Raw genomic sequence first — 13,006 nt, 5'->3', positions numbered from 1 at the left:
AATAAATATATAATAAATATAATAAATAAATTCAAGGTATAATAAAAGTTATTAAAATAAATAATAACAAAATCTACATGTTTTGTTTTTAATTGTTCATTTGGTATTAATTATTATTTTAGAAATATATTTTAATATATTAAGTTTATCGTCGAGTAAATAATTTATACTACAACAATTTAGATTTTTTAAAATTAACAAACTTTAACTAAGTATTATTTTTTATTTATCCATAATTTTATTATTTTATACTAAATTTGATATTTAATAAAAAATATTTATTAAATTAAAAACAATAATTATAGTTTTTTGTTAAAATTAATTCATTTAAATCTAAAATTATCATAATATTGTCATAAATCTATAATTACAATCATGCACATATATATGTATATTCACACACTGACACATTAATTTTAAATTTCATATAGTTATTGAATCTAAAGGTTTTGATGTTTATAATTTTTTTTTAATTAACATTTATATACTATGAATTTACTGATTATTAAGAATAATATATATTTCTATTTGAAGTAAAATGTTCATTTGGTATTATTAAAAGTGGAATCTTAAAAGAAATTTGTATGAGTTGTAGAAATACTCTTAAAGCTAATTATTTTTATTATATCATGATAGAAATATAGAATCCATTTCGATAATGTTGATCCTAGTGCTTCAAATATATAATTAATCTTTTAATGAATTATAATTCACTGAATTTTACCAATCCAAAAGTAGATTTGATACCGGTATCTTTAAGTGCTTAAAGAGCATTTGAGCCTAGTGATACTTATTCTACCTTCTTATATCAATTCAATAGGATTAGGACCCTTGGATATTGATGGAATAGCATAAGTACCAAATAAAATAGAAGCACGAAGACCGGTGAAAGGGGATGGGGTGAAAAAATAGAAAGAAAGAGAGTCCAATAATGTAGTTAGGAGAAACAGATGATTGGTTAAATAGAATGGAGGTTGGAAAACCAAGGAGAGTGGCCAGAAGATACTAGGGGAATTGCTTATGACTAACCTTATTGAATTACGATCTCGGCACTGTAATAAGCATTATTATCAGCACTCTTATTTTTTCACTTACTTTTACCTTTTCTCCCATTCTATTTCTTATTCCACTTTCTCTTTATAGGTCTCTGTTTTTTTCCCGATATTTATCTTACTTCATCATCTTCATCTGATTTATTCATGTTTTTTGGTTCCTGCTCTCTTTCTCTCTCTTTCTCTCTCTCTCTCTCTCTCTTATCTGAAGAGTTTGAAATATAATTAATTTATACCTGCGATGTAGAAACTTGGGTAAAGTGTTGAACGTCTTTTAACATAGTCACTGCAAATTAACATTTCTTCTTTTAATCTAACATAAAAAGTGTTTATTTTAAATTTTCAATTCTATTTATGAATGTTCTATTCTAATAGTATATTTATAATATTGTTATACATTTTATTTAAACATACTACAATAATGATTTTAATTAAGACAAGATATATGTGAAAACGTAATTCACATAAACGTAATAATACATTAAATTTTTATAAGTAAAAAATAAGATACTATTTGAAATTTCATTTGATAAAATTTTTTTAATCTTTTGAAAATTATTTTTGGGTTTTAGGCAAGGTCATTTTTTTTTAAAATAAAAGTTTTCATATAATTTGAAAAGTTTGAAAATTGATATATGCGTGCTTACATCACTTATAGATGTGAAAAGTAATTATTTATATTTAATTGCAAAATTTTAAATATTATTTTCTTTGTATTACATTTCTAAAAATTATTTATACGAATTACTTTTTGTTTCAGGTAAATTTACTTTTAGAACTGTATACAATAATATATATAATAATTAAATTAAATAATAATTAATATTAATAATAATTAATTAATATAATAATAATTAAATTATAATAATAAAAGTTATATAATAATATATAACTTATACAATAATATGATCGATGGTAAGCAATATATTAATGTTAATTAGATTATGAATAGGAGTAAAGGTCAAAATAATGAAATAGTAATATTTTAGTAATGATAAATTTATTAATTTTATTAGAGATCCATTAATTAACTTCTAAGTATTTAAAATTATATTTTTACCATACTTCTATATTTAAAATTTATTTGAATAATATTTGGGTGTTCTTAAGTTTTATAATTATTATTAAAAAAACACGAACTTTTATTAAAATAATTAAAGTTTTTTATTATATATATGTATATATATAATTTGTAATTAATAATTAGCGAAAAAGAGAATTGTTATTAATATAAACAAAGTCATGAAATAACATAACATATGCATTAATTAAATAATTGATTAGATAAATATAAATAATTTTGGGATTAATTAAGTCAGTATATTTTTATGTATGCGGGGAAATAAAAAGAAACATCTTATATTTTTTATTTAAAATGAGGCACATTGTTGAAATATAAGAATTATATTTTGTAGGAAATATAAAGTTAGGAAATATAAAAATTTAATTAGAATATAATAAATTAGAAATTATTAAATATTTTAATTGGTAAGGATAACATACTATGAAGAATGCAATATTTCAAGCATTGTTAGCATATTCTTTTAATTTGAGATAATAATTTAAAAAGCAAGCATAACATCTTAATTCAAACAAATTAATAATAACATAAAAATAATAAAAATAAAATATTATCTGTATTTTTACAATTTTCTTTAATATAGTAGCATCTACATAGATGGTAAAAATTTGATCGAGGATTAAGGTTGGAATAGTCACAATAGTTCCTTAATTGAACTTTCGATTATGCACGTTATTATGGAAAGTGGAGGTATGACAGATAAATGTGGGATACGCGCATCGATCGAATGTAAAAAGGAGCGCATCTTTGGCAGGGGAGTTTAAGTGAGCTTCTGGCCATAATGACTCTAGGAACTAGTCTGCCTAATTACCCAGCAAAAGAGATTCATTCCGCTTGAAGGGTCGTTGTATTTGCGTATTTCACGACTCTTTCTTTCCATAGTATTATGGGTGCGGATCGCAAATATATCGCACTACCATATACGAAGAATGTTAACCGTATAAACACTGTTCCAAGGGGCGGCTTTAATAAGCAAAGCCACAAGGCGTGATATTGGCTTGTCACCAAATCTTGACTCACAGTAGCGTTTCATCTTCTTTGTCCTTTTGCACATTTTTCCAATTTACTTTATTTACGCATTGTTATTCGGTAGGAATTTAAAGTACCCGTTAGAGAAGTTTAAACTTTTTTTAAGAATTATATGTCTTTCTTTAAATTTGGTCACTCTATTATTAAATGAAGATGAAGAAATAAAGTAACACTTTTAAAAGATCTATTGAAAAAAATGACTGATCACTCTTTACGTATAAAAGATTATTTGGATTTTTTAAATGATCATGGATTGTATTAATGATGTTGTTTACTTCATCATTAGGATATTTAATTATAAATTATTATCGCTTATAAATAATGACATAATGATTAAAAATAATAAGAAATATAAAAAAAACAATAACAATAACTTATATGCATCTGTAATTAATTTTTTAATAAAAATATAAATCATAAAAATATTTACAGTAATTTATAATATGTTTAGAGTTAAAATAAGGTTATTTTACGGATAATTTATGCTGGGTGAAATGTCACTAGATATGTTATTAAAATTTTATAAATAGAATAAATCAGATTTAGTTAATCATTTGCTTTATTCCATTTTTTCAGTTTGCTTTAACTGCATGAGTAACGAACATGTACATACGAGCATATACACAGATATTGCGACATTCAGAAACCTTGTGCATTTTATTTTAGATGAAGCTCTTCCTGTTTTACGTCTAGATGTTGCCGATTCCGTGAGATTGTTGTGTTTTTTTACCTTAATAGTTTAGACCGCAAGGTAAAATGAGAGTGAATATGAAAGAGCCAAGAGCTTAATCGACTGTGATAGCAGCAGAGACGGTGGTGAAATGATCTCATATTTATAATACCATTGCAACAAAAAATATTGATTGAATTAAAATTTTGTAAATGAATTTAAATTCAATTTACAAATTCAATTTTAAAGCACTTGATAATCCAATTTAACTACATAAATTTCTATTATTGATTAACTAAATTGTAGAATCGTACTTAAATATTGACAAATATAATATTTATTATATATTTAATTTATTTTATTATTTTTCACTCTAGAAGATTATATGAATATATCGATATAGTTATCATAGTTCTGTTCATCATTGTTCATAGTTATTAAACGAGCTGTTAAATATAAATATTTATTTTGAATTTCGATTCATTAATTCTTTAGATAAGTATATGTCTCGGATATCGAAAATTTTGACTAATATTTTTTGATATTTTTTGGAATACAATACAGATTTTTGTTTAATATTATTAAAAAAAATATTATTTTATAGATATAATAAATAATATAAATTATATATTTTAAATTATATATTATTTTAAAATTAAATGGAAGCTTCAACAAATTAATTTACCAATTATATGGATACAATATAACGACACCATTTTAAACATTCATAAAGTTAAATTTGTAAAATATGATAAATAAGAAAGCAAAAACAATGACAATAAAAATATAATAAAAATCTTTTCATGCATGTAAAATATATCTAGCTGTAATAAATCAATTACTTTTCTAATTCTAGTTATTTGTTTTAATTTGTTTTAAAATGGTTATCTTAGTCAATTAAAATTGACTTTCATTTCATTTAAAATCATTTATTTAATGTGTTCTATTTATTCTAAAGTACAGAAACAAAGAATATAGATTATAATGCTTTAATAGATAAATACTTTCAGAAAATGATCAATTGAATGTTAAAATATTCATTAGAACAATCATTATATATTCTATTATATTTTAAAGTACTGTTTCAATATATACATTTTCATTGTGTACATACGTATTTAAATATACATGTGTGTGTTATTGAGTTAATAAAACGATTATATAAATTATTATGATGCTCAAGACTGAGGTTATTTATTGTTAAATTGGTTGAAATATAAAAAACCTTCTAATACTAGTTATTCATCTGTTATTACTTCCGTATGCAATAACTTCTACTTATGCAATAGTAATTTCTAATAGTAAATTCTAATATGCAATAGTATTTTTTCAATGATTTTAGTTATTTGATGTGAGATGATACAAATAAATCAGTCTCCTTAATCTATATTTTTTCTTTGTATTTTAGTATAATTATTTTTATTTAGAATTTATTTGTATTTTCAATTCCAAGGTATTGGAAGTATTTTCTATATTCTATATTCTATATTCTATATTCTATATGCTATAATGTCTATATTCCAAGTATTTCAATTCCAATATTATTATATTGTATTTGAATTTGAAAACAGCAATACTGCATCAAAATTGTAATATTCCAACTCATAATTTATACTGCATAACTTGAAATATTGCATGTAAATATATTTTATAATCGAATTACATATTATATAATACGCGCATAAAGGACTTGTGTGACTATGATTATTATTTTATAGTATAACTGAATTGATGTTAATAAAAAAGTGATATTATACAGATAAGATATACACATATTTTTTATAGATATATTATATAGATAAGATATAAATATACAGATTAATTAACAAATTCTCCGAGTTTATACATTTCTATTAATCTAAAATTTAATTTGGAATATACATGCACGTATGTGCATTTGCAATTGCACAAGCGTGCATTTGTATATTAACAGCAAAATTTATACTTGTATAGATAGATAGTGTTCTATATAATTAAAATGATTACTTAGATAGACATGAGTACGTTAAAAATAAAAATAAAACTAAAAAAAAAGAGTAAAATAAGTTTATATTGATGCGCTTCGACCTAACAGCTTTAAGTGTTAATTTATTATTATATAAATAGGCATAATTATAACCACATTTTTTTTATATTTTATAGAGTGTTATTTCTTTTAATATCATATATTAAAGATTTTAAATTATAGAAATTTCTTGAAGAACAATTATGACAAGTTCCCTACAATCTAAATGAAAAATTTAATTTTATTATTTAATTAATATAATGAACACACAACCTTAATTACATATTCATACTGAACATTCAAAGCACTCTTTTTATTCCTGTTATTTTTGTGCTTATTATGTATCTCTATTTAATATATAATTTATAATTTATTTTTTGTACCTGAAGATAATATTTTTCTGGAAAAAATTAAAATATTTTCCAAAATGCAGATAATTATTATATTCTTCTAAACATACGAATTTATTTTATTAAATTAATTTTACTTATAAAATTATAATAGTGGCAGATTATTATAAATAAATGTATATATACAATATAAAGAATAATTCATTGTAAATAAATATATTTTTTTAAATATATATAATTATGTGTATATATAATTTTTTGTAATATTGTTACTAATGATGAAATTTTTAATAAAATTTAATCAAGTTTTATGTAAATAAACATTTAATAGCTTAATATATTTGTTTAGACTACGTTTATAATTAGAAATATAATAATGATTTTTTAATAATATTAAACATTTTTTAAGATTATATTTAGATTATCTAAGAATCTCTATACCATTAAAAATTTTCTTATTTTATAGCAATCTAATGATCAAACAGATATCATCAAATATTTCTTAAAAGTATTGATATTATAATATATATTGATGTAAAAATGTATAAAGTTCGTATTGAGTATTCTAATATTGTCAAATTTAATTAACTTCGAGATTAATTCTATAATTCTAAAATCAGAATCATTCTCCAATATTTTTCTCAATACTAAATTAAATTAATCTCCGACTGAATTATCACCATTAGAAAGTAAGGATGTATTCTGTATCTATTAGTTCGCTATAGATCATAAACTGTTCAATTGTTTGTTTGTTTCGAATATTCTATGAACATTACAATTCCAAATTAGTTTAGTTTTTAAATAATGTTTGTAATAAATTAATTTTTTGTACAAAAATGAGTATAATTTGAATACATATTTTTCATATTTTTTATCTTATGTTATCTTATGTGAAAATTGATTTTTTTTAATTATTAATCAAAATATTATGTTATTAGAAATATTTAAATTTGTTAAATTTTTTTATCAAAATCCTTTTATAAAAGTTGTTTTTTATAATAATAAATTTTATAAAAAATTTTCAAAATTTTATAAAAATATATAAAAGTTGTAATTTCAATTGTAGTACCAGTTTTGTTCTACTAGTACAAAACAATAACAATCTATTTATTCGTATATAATCATGATATTTTAATTTTATATACACAAAATATTTGAAGACAAAATATAATTCTGAACTGAAAAAATATTAGTTCGTCTTGCCACTTTTTCTGATCAATATTTTAATATGTGCTGTATTTAAATATGCTTCATTTAGCTGATAAAATTAAATTGTGAATAATAGTAATAGTTCTGAAATGAGTATGGCCACAATTTTTTGACATGATATAAAGAATCTTAAGAACTGAATTTTTTGCAGTAGTGAAACAAGACTACAAGACATGCTTGCGATCATATGAACAATTAGCGTTACAAATTTATTATATATATATATTATATATATATATTATTTATAATAGATTAGTCGAAAGTATTTTTGAGTATTATCATTAAATTATACACATATTATCATACGTACATATATCTTATGAATTGATTTACGTGCGCATATATAGACAGATAAAAGAAAGCAAGCAATATTAAGATATAATATAGATACTTTTTATTAAAGAATTGAAAATGGATCCATAAATTTCCCCATGAATATTTTTTTGTGTAATATTGTTCTTAGTCATATACGCACTTATTTTTAAATATAGCTGGAGTATCTTATGTTATTCAGTATTTTAGTATGTTATATTATTTATAGTATTATTAAATTTCTGTACTGTATTTCAAATTATATGTATAATAATTTAATATATTTTGTTATAATGACATTAATAATTAATGTCAATTTTAGTATTTTATCTAGTAATTATTAAATTAGCCATTACTGTTATTATTAGAAGATAAAACAAATCATTTGGAAATGTAGATTTTTTATATTTTATTTGGTAGTTAGTAGATACTTAATCAATTATATTTTTCTATATTAAAAATTCTTTACTATTATTAAATATTAATGTAAAGCAATTGAATAAATATTATTTACAAAAAAAGTAAGGTAAATTTTTAAAAGTTCAAGCATTATTTATTTGCATTCGTTAGTTTATATACACGTGTTTGTATTTGAATATATTGTGGGAGGGAGAAATTTGTATGTACATAGATGTTATGTTTGCAAATGCGTATTGTATATTAATAAAATATATTAAAATAAAATACCTACGATAATTATTCTAAAATTAATTATATATCGAATGGAAATTAAATATTTGATAACATATATTTTGAAATATATTATTGAAAGTAGGTTAGATGTTAAATTTTCATTTATTCAATGTAAGATTTCTATTTAAAATTTGACATTTTAAATAATAAGCAATCAAACAAATATGAATATTATTAATGTTTACATTTAAATTTTGGTTAATTTCAGATCGTTATAAATAACTTTTAAACGGTAATAAATTATTTATTAAAGCATTGATTACAATCATTATTAATTCACATTATTGATTGAAATCAATATTTAATTACATAATGAATTGTAATTTTCAACACTATCTTATATAATAAATCAATAAAATAATTAATAAATTATATTATATATAGTTGGGATATATCGTTCAATTTTTCAACTATGACGTAAAATTTAGTAAAATGTTTATCAAATTTTATCAATTTTTATTATTTTCATTTTAATATGGTTTTAGTTTATGTAATTAATAACAGATATTACAAATGAAGAGCATAGTAAATTTCGTGAATTTTTATAATAGCAAATATTTGAAATTTATTTTATTTATTATATAATTTCATAATTTTATTATAAAATAGAATTTACATTAGTACTAATCATTTTTATTATAAAAGTAGCTGCTTTTATAAAAAAGCTTGATATTCTATAGTTGTAAAAATTGGAAATTATTTCTATATTTTTTCAAAATTTACTTAGTAGTTTAATTAATAATTGTAAATAGTTGTTTTATTATAACACAAAGTTGTTCTTTTCTTCTAATTTTGTAGATTATTTATATTTTAATTTTAATTTTAATTTTTTTTAATTTTTATTTTTTTTTATTTTTATTTTTTTTATATTTTATTTCATTTTAATAAATTTTTATTAAATATAAAATTTTATTAAATATAAAACAATATTTTAATTTATTTTAATAAAATTATAATTTTAACTTTATTTTTATCTAGGTAAAATTTTGTTTGATTTCTAATTCTTTTGTTTTTCAAATTTTTTTTAAATAGTTCATTTACTTTAATCGTAATAATTCAATGAAACTACAGAAAAATTTTCGGATAAAGGATAAATAAAAAGTTTAACATTCATATTACATAATAATACAAATGAGATAAATTTATAACTTTTTTATGAGATTTATAATTGTACAGTTTAAATCAAAACTGATTTAGACAATTAAAAAATTATAATTATGTTTTAATTCCTTGAGGATTGTCAACGGTTGTGGTACATCCACTCACTTTATATTTTATATGGATTATCCTATAAATGAATGTATATTTTGTACACTTATACACATTACTTTACATGAAAGTATATTATAATTTTTATTTTGTAACGAATTCTGTTGTATTTATAAAATTAATATAGATAATTACGAAAAATTAATAATCTTCAATAATTTTTATTATATTTTGTGAATAAAATATTATAAAGAATATTTTTAATAGTAGGAATTAGTAAAAATATTTTATAATTAAGATCGTTTTTATTTATCTTTTAAAATTTATATATAATAATTTTTTAAAGTTTTTTAATTTATAATCTTTGTATATTGTAATAATTATTTTGTTCATTTTTATATAAAAAAGTGTGCATACAGATAAACCAATGATATACATAAAAAACATTTTTAACAAGCAAAGTTTTTCTATAGTATACATAACCATATAAATAAAAATCTTGGAGATATAAATGTTCGAATAGAAAATTTCATAAAATACGATAAAAACCAAAAATGTAATCGAAATAATATTCTTCGAAATAAAATTCAATCAATAGTATAGCTAATAAAAAACGAAAAATAATCATTAGGTTAATAAATAAAAATAATATGTTTGAGCTAAAAAACAATTATTTCTTTTATAAAATAGTTATGCTGATTAATGATAGATTTTATCTTTAATGGCTTAAATATTAGTTTCCTAATTACTAAACTAATTTAAAGAAGGTTTTATTTTTAGCAACGATTTAAACGTCTCGGATAAAAAATTTTTTCCTTAACTTTGCAATTAGTTTTCATTCTATAAAATGTTTCGTAAGAACAATGAGTTAGTTCAAAGGATTTTTCAAAGCAGATGTGAATTTGTCGTATATACTGTCGATTTGATATCTACGAATAAAATATGTTTTTTAAATAAATAGGTAATTAATTATTTATTATACTTATAAAGTATAGTATTAATTATAAAGTACTTACTGGGTCATGGTAACATTTCACATAAGTATTCTTTCCTACAATTTTTTGAATGACTTTAGACATTTTTCTAAACGTAAAAGTGGAGTCTGGAAGGATTCCTGCATTTTCAAATATTTTTCCTATATTGTATTGATCCAATAATTTTACAGCTATTAAGAAATATTTTTTCAATGTGTTCGTGTTTTCAATATCGGAAATACAAGTTCCATGTTTTTTATATTGATATTTCCAAAAGTTGATGTATTCGAATCCAAATCTAAATCCTGGCCACTTATTCGATAAAAGATTGTGTAATTCGGTATCAATTCCATTTTGTCCCCATGAATTACCACCTTCGCAAAATTCTGGATGTATCCCGTGGCGATTAGTTGGCCAAAGTCCATGAACTGTCCAATTATTAGATCTTTGTGGTAGTTTACATGTGGTACACTCAGCATTTACCTCTTGCCACTTTTTATTTATATCCCAACAACTAGTTTGTGGCCAACTTTGCGATAATGTTAATACTGAGTAACTATTATAAAAAAATATAATGTAAATATCAAATATTATTAAGTTTATTAAGGTAATACCATGGTAATTTTCCATTTTATAAAAGTAGTAATTTTTCTTCAAACTTATTTTAAATCGAATCGATAATTTTTATTCATCTGTTTTTTATATGTCTGTCTATTAAAATAGTTTTTTTTTTATTTATTTCTATTATTAATATAATATAACATAATAAAATAGAAAATTTATAATAATTATTACAAATATAATTCTAATTTTATAAAATCAAATTATCATAGTCATAAATTGGTTTATAAACTAAATATAACTTTCTATATAAACTAAAATGTAAATTGTGAAATATCGCATACATAATGAAATTTAATAAAATTTTTATTGAAAATAGGATTATGTGAGTATATTCATATAATTTGTATATTTGTAAATGAAAATGAAGTTTGTTTTTAAAAAATTAAATATCAATTTTTAAAAACTATACTGATTTTTATATATTGCAAAGTATAGTACACTTATCGCCATGAATATAAAGCAAGGTATAAAGTAAAAGAAATTCTTAGAAAAATTCAAGTTTCCGAAATAAAATTTCTGTATCATTATTAATTACAAGTATATTTTACAAATATTATATTATTATCATAAAATAAAAAATATATTGCATGCTTAATTTTCTGGTTTATTAAAAATTAATCAACTAAGTTATTAATAAACGATAAAGTTTATACCATATGGAATACAAATAATATTACTATTATTTGGATTAATATTTTGCAGCCTTTCGTGAGAAAAAATACACGTGACCATTATATATTTGAATATTAATGAAAAATCTTTATGCTATTATCTTTATTAGAAGACTTCCATAGAATATTTAAAAGCACTATTCTAAAATAAAAAGAAATTTTTTCATTTTTTATAATTTTTGAAATTTGTTGTTTAGTTATCATAAAATAATTATTAATAATTTTAAAAAAAAAGATTTATATTTCGAATGTGTTATAACAAAGTATTTAATATTAAAGATAAGAATTTATGTTATATATATTCTAATATATATAATTTAATAAATACATTCTATTGCTGGACATTATATTATTATAATTAAAGTCTATCTTTCAGATAGGTATACGTAGTTGTTTTTTTTAAATAATTTTATTGAAATACATTTATAGTTTATACGTTAAATTATTTATAATTATTTACTTACTTATTACTGCAGGCATTATGAATGAACAAAAAGATTAATAAATTGAAATTCAATATAATATTAACCATTGTTATTACTGTGAAAACTAACAAACATTTAAATTTATTTAAAGAAGAAATATACCTTCGATGGTAACAATCTTGATTGAACAATTTTATATTTTATAGTATATTATATTCAATATTATGTTAATTTTTTAAATGTATATATGCTTATTTTTTATGTATATTAATACAAGCACTTGTTTCAATATTGTTCTAAAATAATTATAGGATAGAAAATATCATTTTTTGAAATAAATTATTATTTTATATTTCTATATGTATATATAAATAATAATATATTGAAATATTTCGAAAAATACTTATATGATTACTTAAAAATATAATTTATTATTGAATTATTTCATTCAATAGAATTAAACAATAGTATTGAAGTTGAATAAGTTCAATTGAAAAATTTGAAATTAAATATTTGTTTATGTATAATTTAAAATATATTTTTAAAGATATATAAGTTTTCTTGTACTTGGGATAATAACTGATTATATTTGAAAAATTTATGTACTTTTTATAAGAGTAAGGGATAAGGAAATAATTTGAAATATTATAAATGTATTATTTTAATTTGTGAGAATACGATTGACTTTTAATAATTTATATA

At 20.1% G+C, this 13,006-nt stretch overlaps 1 protein-coding gene across 1 annotated transcript; it reads right to left on the bottom strand.

Annotated features, from left to right (window-relative positions):
• Nucleotides 1–10,312: 10,312 nt before the first annotated feature.
• LOC105359431 (ribonuclease Oy-like) lies at nucleotides 10,313–12,411 on the bottom strand. The gene is made up of 3 exons (XM_011496042.1): nucleotides 12,344–12,411; nucleotides 10,627–11,140; nucleotides 10,313–10,539 (listed from the first exon to the last, which is right to left on the bottom strand). The coding sequence occupies exons 1-3, from the start codon at nucleotides 12,409–12,411 to the stop codon at nucleotides 10,387–10,389; spliced, it is 735 nt and encodes a 244-aa protein (XP_011494344.1). The 3' UTR covers nucleotides 10,313–10,386.
• Between the last annotated feature and the right edge of the window lie 595 nt (nucleotides 12,412–13,006).

Source organism: Ceratosolen solmsi, unplaced genomic scaffold (genome assembly GCF_000503995.2).
Source record: "Ceratosolen solmsi marchali unplaced genomic scaffold, CerSol_1.0 scaffold11, whole genome shotgun sequence".
NCBI lineage: Eukaryota > Metazoa > Arthropoda > Insecta > Hymenoptera > Agaonidae > Ceratosolen > Ceratosolen solmsi.
This window is presented reverse-complemented; position numbering and strand designations above follow the sequence as displayed.